Below are 11,593 nucleotides of genomic sequence, written 5' to 3'. Positions count from 1 at the left end.
TTTATGTCCAGCAGACCTCCAACAAGGAACTGGCTATCGAGAGGTAAAAGAAAGCACAAGCACACACACACACTCACAACAGAACCTCGTTTACTGTACAGGGGGAATGCTGAGTGATTTATTTTGAAATGCAACAAGCAGGATAACGGATAGATAAAGGCTCCCATTAATATGCAGCGGATCCTGTTTCTGCTTAAAACACCAACTGACACTCATAAGAAAGGAATCACTCAGCTGTAACTGATGAACACGCACCGGCCGACATCTTTACATCCGCGTGTCGGCCCGTGTCAGGTTTTAAGTGTTCCGGCACATTTGTGAGACGGCGATTGATGCGCGTCCGTCTCTGAGGCTCCTCGTTTTCCACGGTTTAATAAATCAGTTGAAATGTAAACACCCCATCACCTTTTTGCCGACTTTCCACCTCCTCGCTGGTTTGTTATTGTTCGACGGAGCCCGAGAAGGTGTGGATGGAGGTGCTGTGTTTAATGTCCTCCTTGATCTGGTCTGTGTTAGAGGATCAGTCCAGGAAGCTACTCACAGGAACATGTGATGGTTCTACTCTATAGGGAGACGTGTTCTCCTGCGTCTGTTCTTTCTATTTTTTCCCTCCCTTCTTTCTTATGTCATCTGTTCATTTCACTTCTCCCTCTCTCTTGTCTGTGTGTGTGCGTCCAGGTGTTTCGGCCTCCTGCTCAGCCCAGGCAAAAACGTGAAGAACAGCGACATGCACCTGCTGGATCTGGTGGGTGACTGTTTTCTTATACATGTGTGTGTCGTTGTCTTTGTGTGTGAGTGTGAGTTTGCTGATTTCTTCCATCGTGTGCTCCTTCAGGAGTCGATGGGAAAGAGCTCCGACGGGAAGTCTTACATCATCACAGGAAGCTGGAACCCCAACACGCCCCAGTTCCAGGCTGTGAACGAGGAAACGCCCAAAGGTAACGGCCAAAAGTCTGTCGAAAAATCCAAATAAAGCCGAACGACTTTCAACAGTTATTATTTCCTTGGCTCATATTTCACCGAGCAGTCACTCACATCTTCACACCGACGTTTGGCACATTTCCAAGAGTGAAAATCAGATGAGGCTGTGAAGGAGCAGTTTGTGGTGAAATCAGAGCTACACTGAATGGCCATGGAAGCTGTACTTTGATAATTAAAAGTAATGTTGCATGCAACACAGAAGCTACAGTATTGGAACAGACTGTGCAGAAATATTGCTGGATGATGAAACCAATCCACCCTCAAACACAGTAAATCCCACTGCTACAGACTTCAGGTTCAAGTATGTGTTTGTCATGCAGAAGGGAGTCGGCCACTGGGGATGACATGTGAGCCGCACTCTTGTTTTTCTAGATAAATTCATGTACATGACGACAGCGGTGGACCTGGTGATCACAGAGGTGGAGGAGCCTGTCCGCTTCTTGCTGGAGACGAGGGTCAGGGTGTGCTCCCCGAATGACCGGCTGTTCTGGCCCTTCAGCAAGCGGAACTACACGGAGACCTTCTACCTTAAGCTACGACAGGTATGCCGAGTCATCTGGGATTAAATCAGTCTGGTTATGTAATGGCTGAGCAGGTTTCATCGGCCAATCGGAGTAGATCATGTGGCGTCTTGTCCACGCGTCTCTCTCTCTCGCTCTCCCTCTGCAGATGGAGCGTAAGGAGCGAAAGAGTCCTGCCTCCGACACTTTGTATGAGGTGGTGAGTTTGGAAAGTGAGACTGAGAGAGAGAAACGGAAGACCACGGCCAGTCCCGGCATCCTGCCCACCGGGCCAGGCACCGCCGTGTCCTCGCCACCTGAGGACGACGAAGAGGAAGGTGACTGGATCCCGTCTTCCTTTCTCCCCTCAGTCACTTCTTATGGGCTTGTGTTTCATTACAGGCTCTCAGTACAGAAGGTTCCCTGACATCACAAAGGCCATATGAAAATAATCCTTACAAACGTCGCCACAGAAGGAGCCTGATGAAAATGGTTTTAAAGTTTAGAACCACGTGTTGAGCTCGGCCAGGGCGGACACATTAACAGCCTCAAAGCAGATGACATTTTCCTCCAGAACACAACACCGCCAGCACTGCTGAAACGAAACACAGTTAACCAACATCTGAGCCAGCCGAATCACGCTGCACACTTCCAGATATTCAGCTTCTAACATTTACAGCTTCGACTCGATGTCTGATAGTTATAAAATTCAAAGTCTACCCTGTGGGGCTGAACCAGATATAGACTTGTGGTCCACAGGAGTCGTCCCGTGGGAGATCAGCCACCGTCTCCCAGAACTGTTTGTACTGAGTTCTCACTGAGTACTTAGCCAGCAGTGCTCTGTGTGTGTTTGTGTGTGGTTTTGTATTTTTCTGTGAGAGGTAGCAGTGAGAATAAAAGGCAGAGAGCATGATTGAGGTACTTTTTGTGTGAGTCTGTGATCTGCTGGCCTCTAGGTACAGTTTGGTCTCACTCTCAGGTCTGTTTGTCAGTTCACTTTGAATATTCAGACACCGCAGCAAATACAGATAGAGATAAGTGAAGACTGAATCTTGGTATGCACGTGGTTTATCACAGTCTGCAGCATCACAAAACATTTAACCAGAGGGTCTCAGCCTGTGATGCAAACATTTCTCTCTAGACGTTAAAGGGGGAGTTGGTACATTTAGGCACCAATAAGCAGAAGGTCAGTGACTGTCTGTACAAAACACTGGTCACTCTGAACGAGGAAACGTTTCTATCTGAGGCCTCGTTCACACCTGTTGCATTCTCAGGTGATCCGACCACACGTGGACAGCTCTCAGTACGCCACCTCAGACTCACAGATAGATCCCCGTCCTCGCCCTCTGTGCAAATGAACACTTTAACTTTTGGTCATTATCACAGCATCATGTTTCATTTACTACCTTTGATATCACACTGTTGGTGGGGTGTCAGTTTTAACGGTCACTCGTAACCCGTGCTGATTAACAGGTAGACACACCTCTCCAACCGCACAGCAGAGATCCTACACATTGTTTTCAGGTTAAAATCGCCTTGATATCAGGGAGGGGAGGTTTTCCTCCTCTCACATGCACAATGGGCTAATGGGCTGTTTTCACTGTGTGTCCAGATAACGACGAGCCGCTACTCAGCGGGTCAGGTGACGTTTCCAAGGAGTGTGCAGAGAAGATCCTGGAGACCTGGGGAGACTTGTTATCCAAGTGGTAAGGCCTTCTTCTTCTTCTTCTTCTTCTTCTTCTGCTGTGTGTGGAGAGAGTGTTAGCGGAGGCACTGTGTGTGACAGAAAGAGCAGCAGCTTATTAAGATGCTTCCCTCTCCCATTACTGCGTTTGTTTTTAATCACAAGCTTGTGATGAACTGAATAGAAAATTCAGCCTGGACTTTAATTAGCTGTAAATTAAGCCACACACACACACATAAGAAGAAACGCAGCCTGTTTGGTCCCGTTAGAAACACATTTAAAGCAGCAGAAGAAGAAACGCAGCCTGTTTGGTCCCGTTAGAAGCTCCAACATCAGTTTAACAACCAAACCAGCTAAATCTGAGCAGAAACACTGATAAACCAGGAAAACCACATCAGGGTTACATACATGATTTGTTTAACTGTACACGTTTACTGAGGCATCAGTTCTGCCTATATTTTAGTGTTTATGATGTCCTCTGACCAAATGTTGACATGAGTGTTAAAACAAACACTTCTTTGAACAAGGGAAGGAATCATAAGACGGGCCTGTCATAATGCCAGGCTTTGTGTGAGGGATCGGTGACTTTTGCATGTTTTCTTGCATGTGTTTTATGGACGTAGCTCTCGGGGGGGCACAAATCACAGAAAGGCCTTTACAATCTTCTGACCCCGAGGACCTGAGGCCTGGCATTAGTAGTGTCACATGCACACACACACACACAGAGTATACTTCTGTCTCCCTTTGTAGTCTCAACAGAAAATGCCATGTGTTGCATAACCTGATGCTTGGAACAAAAAAGCCAAACAAAAGAGAAGATGATTTAAGAGAAGGAGGAAAAGTCAGAGAATCATCTGAGCCTCTGTGATGTTTTGGTCTGAAGGGTCAGCAGAGTTCACCTCCGTGTCTCAGCTGAGGCCCGAGGTGTTTTTCACTCTTTAACATCTAACCAACATTTCCAGGAACTTTTATTACCAGGAATTTGTTTACCTGGGTAAAAGAATTCCTGGTGATCTGTGTGGTTTGTGTTTCCACCTCAAAGTTCAGGAACATTTATTCAAATCAGGCTGATGACGTGTGGGGGAGCGACTGTCCTTCAGCTTCTTATAATCTTGCACAAGTTTCTTCAACTTTTCACGAATTTGTTTCAGCGTGTGTCCTACATTTAGCTCCACCAGCTCGTCGGCTATTCTTCCACAGACTCGGTCGTCCCGCTGAATTTCACGCTGAAAAGAGCCTGGACCTCGTCGTCCGTCCTCTTCTCATAGCTTCTCTTCTTTTGCTCCCATTTTCCAAATGACCGAAACACAAACGAACTGAAGCTTGTAGAAATTAAATGAACCAGTTTGCAGCCACACTGACTTAAACACGGAAGTGGGGAACGCTGCAGGTGTGTTCCACCAATCAGCGTTCTGCAAAACTGAAGTAAAGAAAAGTGATGAAGCTGAAAAAGAGTTTGAGGTTGTGACACGCTGGAGACGCACAACTTTTAGATCGACTGGAAAAGAAACAGCAAACAGTGTTTAAATTGGTCTGATTAACGCCATGTTGGCTCTTCTTACCCCTTCTCTTCCTCTCCTGTTTCCTCTCCTCCTCTCTTCCTCCTCTCTTCCTCAGGCATATGAACCTATCGGTGCGTCCCCGGCAGCTCCCGGCTCTGGTGCGGAGCGGCATCCCTGAGGCTCTCCGTGGGGAGGTGTGGCAGCTCCTGGCAGGTTGCCATAACAACGACCACCAGGTGGAGGAGTACCGCACCCTCATCACAAAGGTAAGACCGTGCAGACGTCTTCGTTAAGTAAACTCCCATGATCCTTTGCTGCTGGTGTCCTGTTTCAAAAATATATTTTAATACTTTGATTCCTTTCACTGAAACACAGACGTTCTGAAAACGTGATCAGGTTTTGTTTGTCTTGGTTTTTATAACATAGTTTTATTCGTTTTTATTTTTAATGTTGGTTTCCAGCTCACTTTAGTTTCCATTAGTCTCCAGAGTGGATTTACTGGTTTTAGTCTTATTTTTTCTTGGTTTCAGTGTCAGTTTGAGTGCTTTCCTTCTGATCTGGGGCTGTTTATACAGATGAAGGAGTTCGGTGAAGTCAGCTGACTCCAGTCCTGTCGACGTCTCAGTAAAGACTCAGACTCTTTTTATTTCAGCGAACTAAAATGTTTTTACACACGTAGTTTTAGTTTTCATTAAGTTTTAGTTCTTTATATGAATCACCTGATAACTTTGGACTGTGGTCTGAAAAGGTGCTTTAATGATTTTGTTATTTTCATCATTGAATCATGATGGAGGAGGATTTCATAGCTGCCAGCTGTTTTTTCCTAAAGTCTAGTTTTGTTTTGGTTTCAGTCAAATCAGATGATTTTTTCACAATTAGTATTTGTTTATATTTAGTTTGATTTAACTGAATTAGCCCTGGACTGTGTTCTGAGATGATAATTGATATTATTGAGTTATGATGGTTTCTTTTGGGTGTTTTTAACGTGAGGTTTGATGTTTTTGCCTCAGATCTGATCAGCTGTCTGTCGGTGTGAATCTTCCAAAATGACAGCTAGCTTTTAGTTTCAGTTTGTTAGTGAGTGACAGAGTGTGTGTGTGTGTGTGTGTGTGTGTGTGTGTGTGTGTGTGTGTGTGTGTGTGTGTGTGTGTGTTAGAGAACAGTGTGTTAGTCTGTGTCGGCTCCGTCCACTGTTATTATGTAAAGGCAACATCCCCAGGCAGCACGCTGGGTCCCAGGTGGTGACAAGATGTTGGTCTTGCCCTTTCCTCCCCTCCGCTCTCCTCTCCCACTCTCATTTTCCTCACCCTCCCTCCCTCCCTCCTCCTCCCCTCTGCTCTTTTCCTATCTTACATCTCTGGCACAATAGAAACACTAAAATACACTAAAATAGCGTCGGGGCAGCGGCGTTTTTCCGTTAACACGAGGTGATCTGGTATGAAAGGAATCTCAGCTTTCACTCAGGCAGCAGTACCACTGGATCACGGCGCCACTGTATTGATAGGCACTGGACAGAAAGAGGGGTGGGAATTTATTGCAGAAGCACTAAAGCGCTTCAGGTTTGTGCGTCAGCCAACGAGAGAAAAGTGTGGTGAACATGTGCAGCTGCGTCTGAGCCTTTATTCAGACCAGACAGGGCCGCCAAGAGCAGGTAAAGCACAGAGAGATGATAAATATCTCATTTAACACAACAAGGAACGGGTGTTACTCTCTCTGATCCTGTGATTTAAGACACAGGAGTTGTTGTTGACATAATATTCAGGGTAACATTATGCAATACACTTCCATACTCCACATCATTTGTATTAATTAGGAAAGAATTTTCTTGTACTCATTCATGCCGGTATTGTTACTGGTACTAATTAAAGCTTATCTTCTCATGTACTAATTCCTTCTATCCCTTTCCAACCTCTGTGTTAAAATTTGTACATACCATACTCGTGCTGGCTCCTCATTTGTTCAGTGTGCCTGCTGTATTCAGCCTGTGTCTCTTTGTGCTGCGCTGCGCTGTGTGCACATCATGTCCTAGCTAGCGCCCTCTTTTGTGCCCTGACCCCATCTGAACTCTGTGTTCATCCACGTATTTGAATGCGGGCATTGATGGAAGTGGAAACGGGGTTAGAGGTCGTAGACATCTGACCTGTGCTCTCTCTAATGAACTCCCCGATAGCAGGGTTGCTGCTGCCAAGTACTGGCAGTCCCAGTCTAACTTTGAATGCTGACTAATTAACACTCCACCGGTAACCAATAAACTCATTAGGCTGCTGCAGCCATGGCCCACATTTTGCCAGAAATTATAGTGAGTAGAAGCCAGTCGTTGACAGAGTTAGTAAGTCTGGCAAACAAATAATTGGTTTTGGCAGCCGGCTGGTCCGGTGCCAGCGGATCTTCGTCAGGAGGTTGTTACGAAAGACAACGTGTGTGAGTGGAACAGCAGTAACAGGAGCTCAGCAAGAGTCTGTGATTATTGATTGATTACTTTAGAGCATGATCAGTGTCGTGGTAGTGATGAGGAAAGCTAATAGGTAACAGCAAATATAAAGTCATGTAATTCTAGTTTGAAGTCTTTTTCTCCCAAACATCATGTTGTTCCTCTCGGCCCAGCAGTCTGCTAAAGTCTGTGGTCCATGCAGTGTGGGCACGATCCCCATTACGTCAATTCAAAACAGCTTTATTGGCACAAGAACAAGCTGCAAAAGTGTCAATAATAATGAGATCAGTGTAAAGAGAAAGAAAAGGTACGATTCATACGACCAATATGTGTGTGTGTGTGTGTGGCAGTCACTCTGAGAGCAATGAATTATTCAAGATCCACAAATCAACACAGAGTGAAAATAACTGTTTATATATGTATATAAAGCATCATATAACCAGGTTATAACAGCTGCAGCTAATGATCCACAGACTTTATATCAGAGGAGTGAGCTGACAGCGTTAACGATGACACACACAGACTTAACAGGTTATTTAGTCACTTACAGACACTTGTGATGTTTAGATTGTGTGATGAATAATGTTAGAACAGTCTCCTAAGGTGTGTATACGAGCAGGTAAACACACACACACAGCCTCCTGTAGAGAGCTCATAACTATCAGTGTGTCTGCCTCTGTCTGACCCACATAATGACCTGCCTGCCTGTCTGCCTGCCTGTCTGCCTGCCTGTCTGTCTGCCTGCCTGTATAATCGTTGGTGTTTCTGACTCTCTCTGACTTCCACCTCGACCTGTTTGTGTTCCTGTCATCTTGTGTGTCTTCTTGTCTGCTCATTTGTGTTCGGTCTTACCGTCTCACTGCCTCTCTCACTCGTATCGTCGTGTTCGCTGCTGTCTGTCTCTCTCTGTCTGTCTGTCTGTCTGTCTGTGCGCCTGCCCGTCTCTCTGCCCTGCAGGTTTACGCCTGCACTGTTGCTGTCCTGACGTCTGCAGGGCAGAAATGGAAATGCTTTACTTTGAAGCCACTCTCCGACATTAGATAGCACCCCGTGAATGGGTTTGAGGACTCTCACATCCGCCTGATGTTGGTGTCACTTCATGCTTTGATGCTTTGGCTCGAGGCTCAGTGAGATAAACAGGATTCATTCTCAGATATAAACTCAGAATTCGCCATGTATCTAAATAATAAATAAAACCTCAGATGAGGCATCAGCTGATCGGTTTTTGCAGTATCATGCCTGGTGGTGGTGGAGGGAGGGTGTTAACGACAATCTGAGCGTAACCACCGTCTTTTCACCATCTTTTAAAAGTGACTGGCTTAGCTGGTCAACAGAACCTGTTTCCCACTTGTGATTATACTTATACAGTTTTAGTCATCAGATTTTTCCTTCCCAAGTGCATCAGATCTGTTTTCCATGAGTTTAGGTCTACTGTGTTGTTGCCAGCTGTTAGTCAGCAGCTGGAAGTTCGTCCTTCAGAGGATGACGAGCAGCGAGGAAGCTCAAGTCCAGCAGCTAACAGGACTAAGTTGTGCTCAGCTTGGCGACTGGACGACAGCACGTCACCCTCTTCCTTCTTCCTCCTATGTTCTGTTCCTTCCTCTCCTCCGCCTCTTCCTCCTCACGTCTTTGATGAGCTCTGTGTTTCCTTTGGCTCCCTTCCTCATCCCCTTCTCCTCTTCCTCCTCCTCCTCCTCTCCCAGCCCTTTTCGTTGTACTGTCGTCTATTTTTAGCTCCTCGTGTGGTGGGCAGAGGAGGTGCATGAAAGCATGAGAGTGTGTCTGGATTGCAGGGAAGAAAAAGGTGCAGCCTGGTGTGTGTGTGTGTGTGTGTGTGTGTGTGTGTGTGTGTGTGTGTGTGTGTGTGTGTGTGTGTGTGTGTGGGCCTCCATCATGCTTCACCAAATTTCCCTGCACGAGACAAACTCTGCAGTCTTCAGAAAGTCTTTAAGATTAAGACGGTGCAGCTCTGAACCTGAAGGTGATTACTACCCACTGAAGTTTCTAATTTTAGCGCAGTGTTCTGAGTAATTAAATGTAATCATCACATCATGTGAGCTAAAAATAACTCGGCTGGTAATTATTCTAGCACAGATTCAGCGGCTCTTTGCGGGCGGGCTGATGGAGACTCGCTGGGACTAACCTGTTTAAGAAAATGGAACAAAAAGTGTTCGGAGCTCGGAGCTTTGCAGCCCTGTGCTGAAAAGCTGTCTGTTGATGTTGGAGATTAAAAAATGCGCGGTGAGGTCACGATACCGGAGTATCGCTGACTGTGTCGAAGCAGCTCTCTTGCTAAGTGGAGGCTCAGCATCTGCTGATGCATGCAAAATCTGGAGCAGGTGCATATCTGTTGAGGCCCAAACAGACAGGAGGACATGTACGCAGACACACGGGGACAAAGTTACTGTTCAAATACAGACATCCTGCAACATGAACGTGTAAATACAACCAGTGCTCACAGACAGCACGCTGGCTCTGGTGCATCCATAAGATTATCTTTATGTGAAATGAGCTGCCTTCTAGTCCTGTCCACACAGTCGCTCCCTCTCTTTCTTTCAGAGACTCGTGCACACAGAGATTTGTTAAGTTCAACTGAAAGCAAAAAACCACCTTTATATGAAAAGACCCTTGAGGAAAGTAGGCCATTAGTGTAATGATACATTACATAAGTACCATTGTTACACAAGTTTACGTTGTAAAAGCCACATGTGTGTGTGTGTGTGTGTGTGTGTGTGTGAGAGCAGGTCAGATTGTTTCACACACCTATTCATGTTGTATGAATGGTGTTATTGTTGTTGTTGCTCATGTTGCCATGGTGAGTTTCTCGCTATAGTTAGTCAGGAAGAGGTTTGACGTAATGTTTTCGCTTATGACGTTTCCACATGACACTCCAGTTGCGTTTCACAGGATTTAGTACACACGCCTCAGGTATTCCATGAAGTAATATCGCAGTTAAAGATCATCATAGAGTTTATGTTCCTGAGATCTGGTCTGAGGCTACTGACGCTGTCGCAGGAAGAGTATAAGTTCTGCTGTACAGTATCGATGATAAACCTTCTCTGTTGTCCGAAGCTTCACTTGCAGTTTGAGCCTTGAAGGCAGACCCCAGTTGCTAATTGCATAATTACTTGCTGTGTTAGTGGATCAGTGGCTAATTACACACAGCTGTGAACGCAAATAAAATGTTCTGATTTTATGACGCTGCAGTATATCATGAACACGCCAGCCAAGAAAACACAACATGATGGATTCTGAACGACTATTTGTTAAATAATGGAGCTTTTACCGCAGATCTGTCTCCGTGCTTTTCATTTCTCTGTGATAAGAGCTGATTTTTCCTGAATGCAACATGAAGCACGGTCTGTATGCGGCGTACTTTCAACATGCTCGGATGCACAGAGCTTTAGGGGGAGCTGCTGTCCTGTACTGTGTGTCCCTGCTTTACTGTAGGACGCTTTCCTGTAAACTGCAGTCATTGTTCCACTAAAAACAAATACAGTCACTTTTCTGCTCTGTAGAAAGACAAAGTCCAGCTCCTCACAGCCCAGAATGTCCTGTCTTTTGGACGTGAGGCTGCACAGATGTCAACAGTCGAGTTTCACTAAGTTAACGCTGAATGTTGCTAATTTTGGCAGAGTGAAACAGTGTGTTTGAATCTTGGAGTGATTATGAGAAACACACACTCACACAGGGAGGGTTGAGAGGGTGGAGGAAGGAGGCAGCCTCGTGCCCTTGTGGCTGATCATTGGCTGGAGCCACGGGGAGGGGGCGGGGCCTCAGTGCCACTGTTTCTGTAGAGAGAGAGGCAGAGAGAGAGAGAGAGAGAGAGAGAGAGACGGCAAAGGAGGATAAATGAACAGGGGGGGTTCTCCCAGCATCGGTATGCCTGCCTACCTCAGCTCCACTCCAGACACAGTCGCTGCTCCTCTGGATGGAAACAGCTGAGGTGTGTTTGCATGTGCAGTGCCTTCATCCTCTCGGCTCACGGCAGTCTGCTGTGATCTCACTGTGAAGGACGGGGCACAAACTGAGACAAGAGCGAGCGGCCTGGGGAGAGTGACGACAGGAGGCGAGAAACCGGCAGAGAGAAGAAGAAGAAGAAGAAACGGAGACAGAGGAATAAAGCAGAGAAATGATGTTTAATGGCTCCTTCTTTCAGTTTATATACGCAGCACAGCACACAATAAGGTCTTCTCACTGGGAGCTGTGACTCTGTGGACTGATAAGAGGGAGCTTCGATCTGCAGCTGCAGCGGATGTTGAAGACGTCTCTGACTTTATAGGGAGCGGAGGCATTTCAGGCGCAGATTGGACTGGAATTCCTTTAAACAAAGTCACATTTCTGTCTGTTTTTTTTCCTCCTGGTGCCTTCGGCTGGGAAGTTTGCTTCACTGGGGGAAAAAAAAGAAGAAAAGGAATACACGCCTGTGACTTCTGTGTGTTGATCCGGTGGTTTCGAACCTTTGTGTAAAACCACAGCTGTCTGCGCTGAGGAC

At 46.1% G+C, this 11,593-nt stretch overlaps 1 protein-coding gene across 1 annotated transcript in view; it reads left to right on the top strand.

Annotated features, from left to right (window-relative positions):
- The first annotated feature begins 8 nt into the window (after nt 1-8).
- The window catches only part of LOC139225423 (rab GTPase-activating protein 1-like), a 41,701-nt gene continuing 30,116 nt past the window's right edge, over nt 9-11,593 (top strand). The window contains exons 1-7 of the mRNA XM_070856265.1: nt 9-43; nt 679-745; nt 836-938; nt 1,354-1,523; nt 1,651-1,819; nt 3,094-3,187; nt 4,783-4,933. Of these exons, the coding sequence (XP_070712366.1) occupies nt 728-745; nt 836-938; nt 1,354-1,523; nt 1,651-1,819; nt 3,094-3,187; nt 4,783-4,933 (705 nt within the window). The 5' untranslated portion in view covers nt 9-43; nt 679-727. The remainder of the gene's footprint in view (nt 44-678; nt 746-835; nt 939-1,353; nt 1,524-1,650; nt 1,820-3,093; nt 3,188-4,782; nt 4,934-11,593) is intronic.

Source organism: Pempheris klunzingeri, unplaced genomic scaffold (genome assembly GCF_042242105.1).
Source record: "Pempheris klunzingeri isolate RE-2024b unplaced genomic scaffold, fPemKlu1.hap1 Scaffold_198, whole genome shotgun sequence".
In the NCBI taxonomy this organism is placed as follows: domain Eukaryota; kingdom Metazoa; phylum Chordata; class Actinopteri; order Acropomatiformes; family Pempheridae; genus Pempheris; species Pempheris klunzingeri.
Note: the sequence above shows the minus strand (reverse complement) of the source record. Positions and strands in the feature narration are given on the sequence as shown.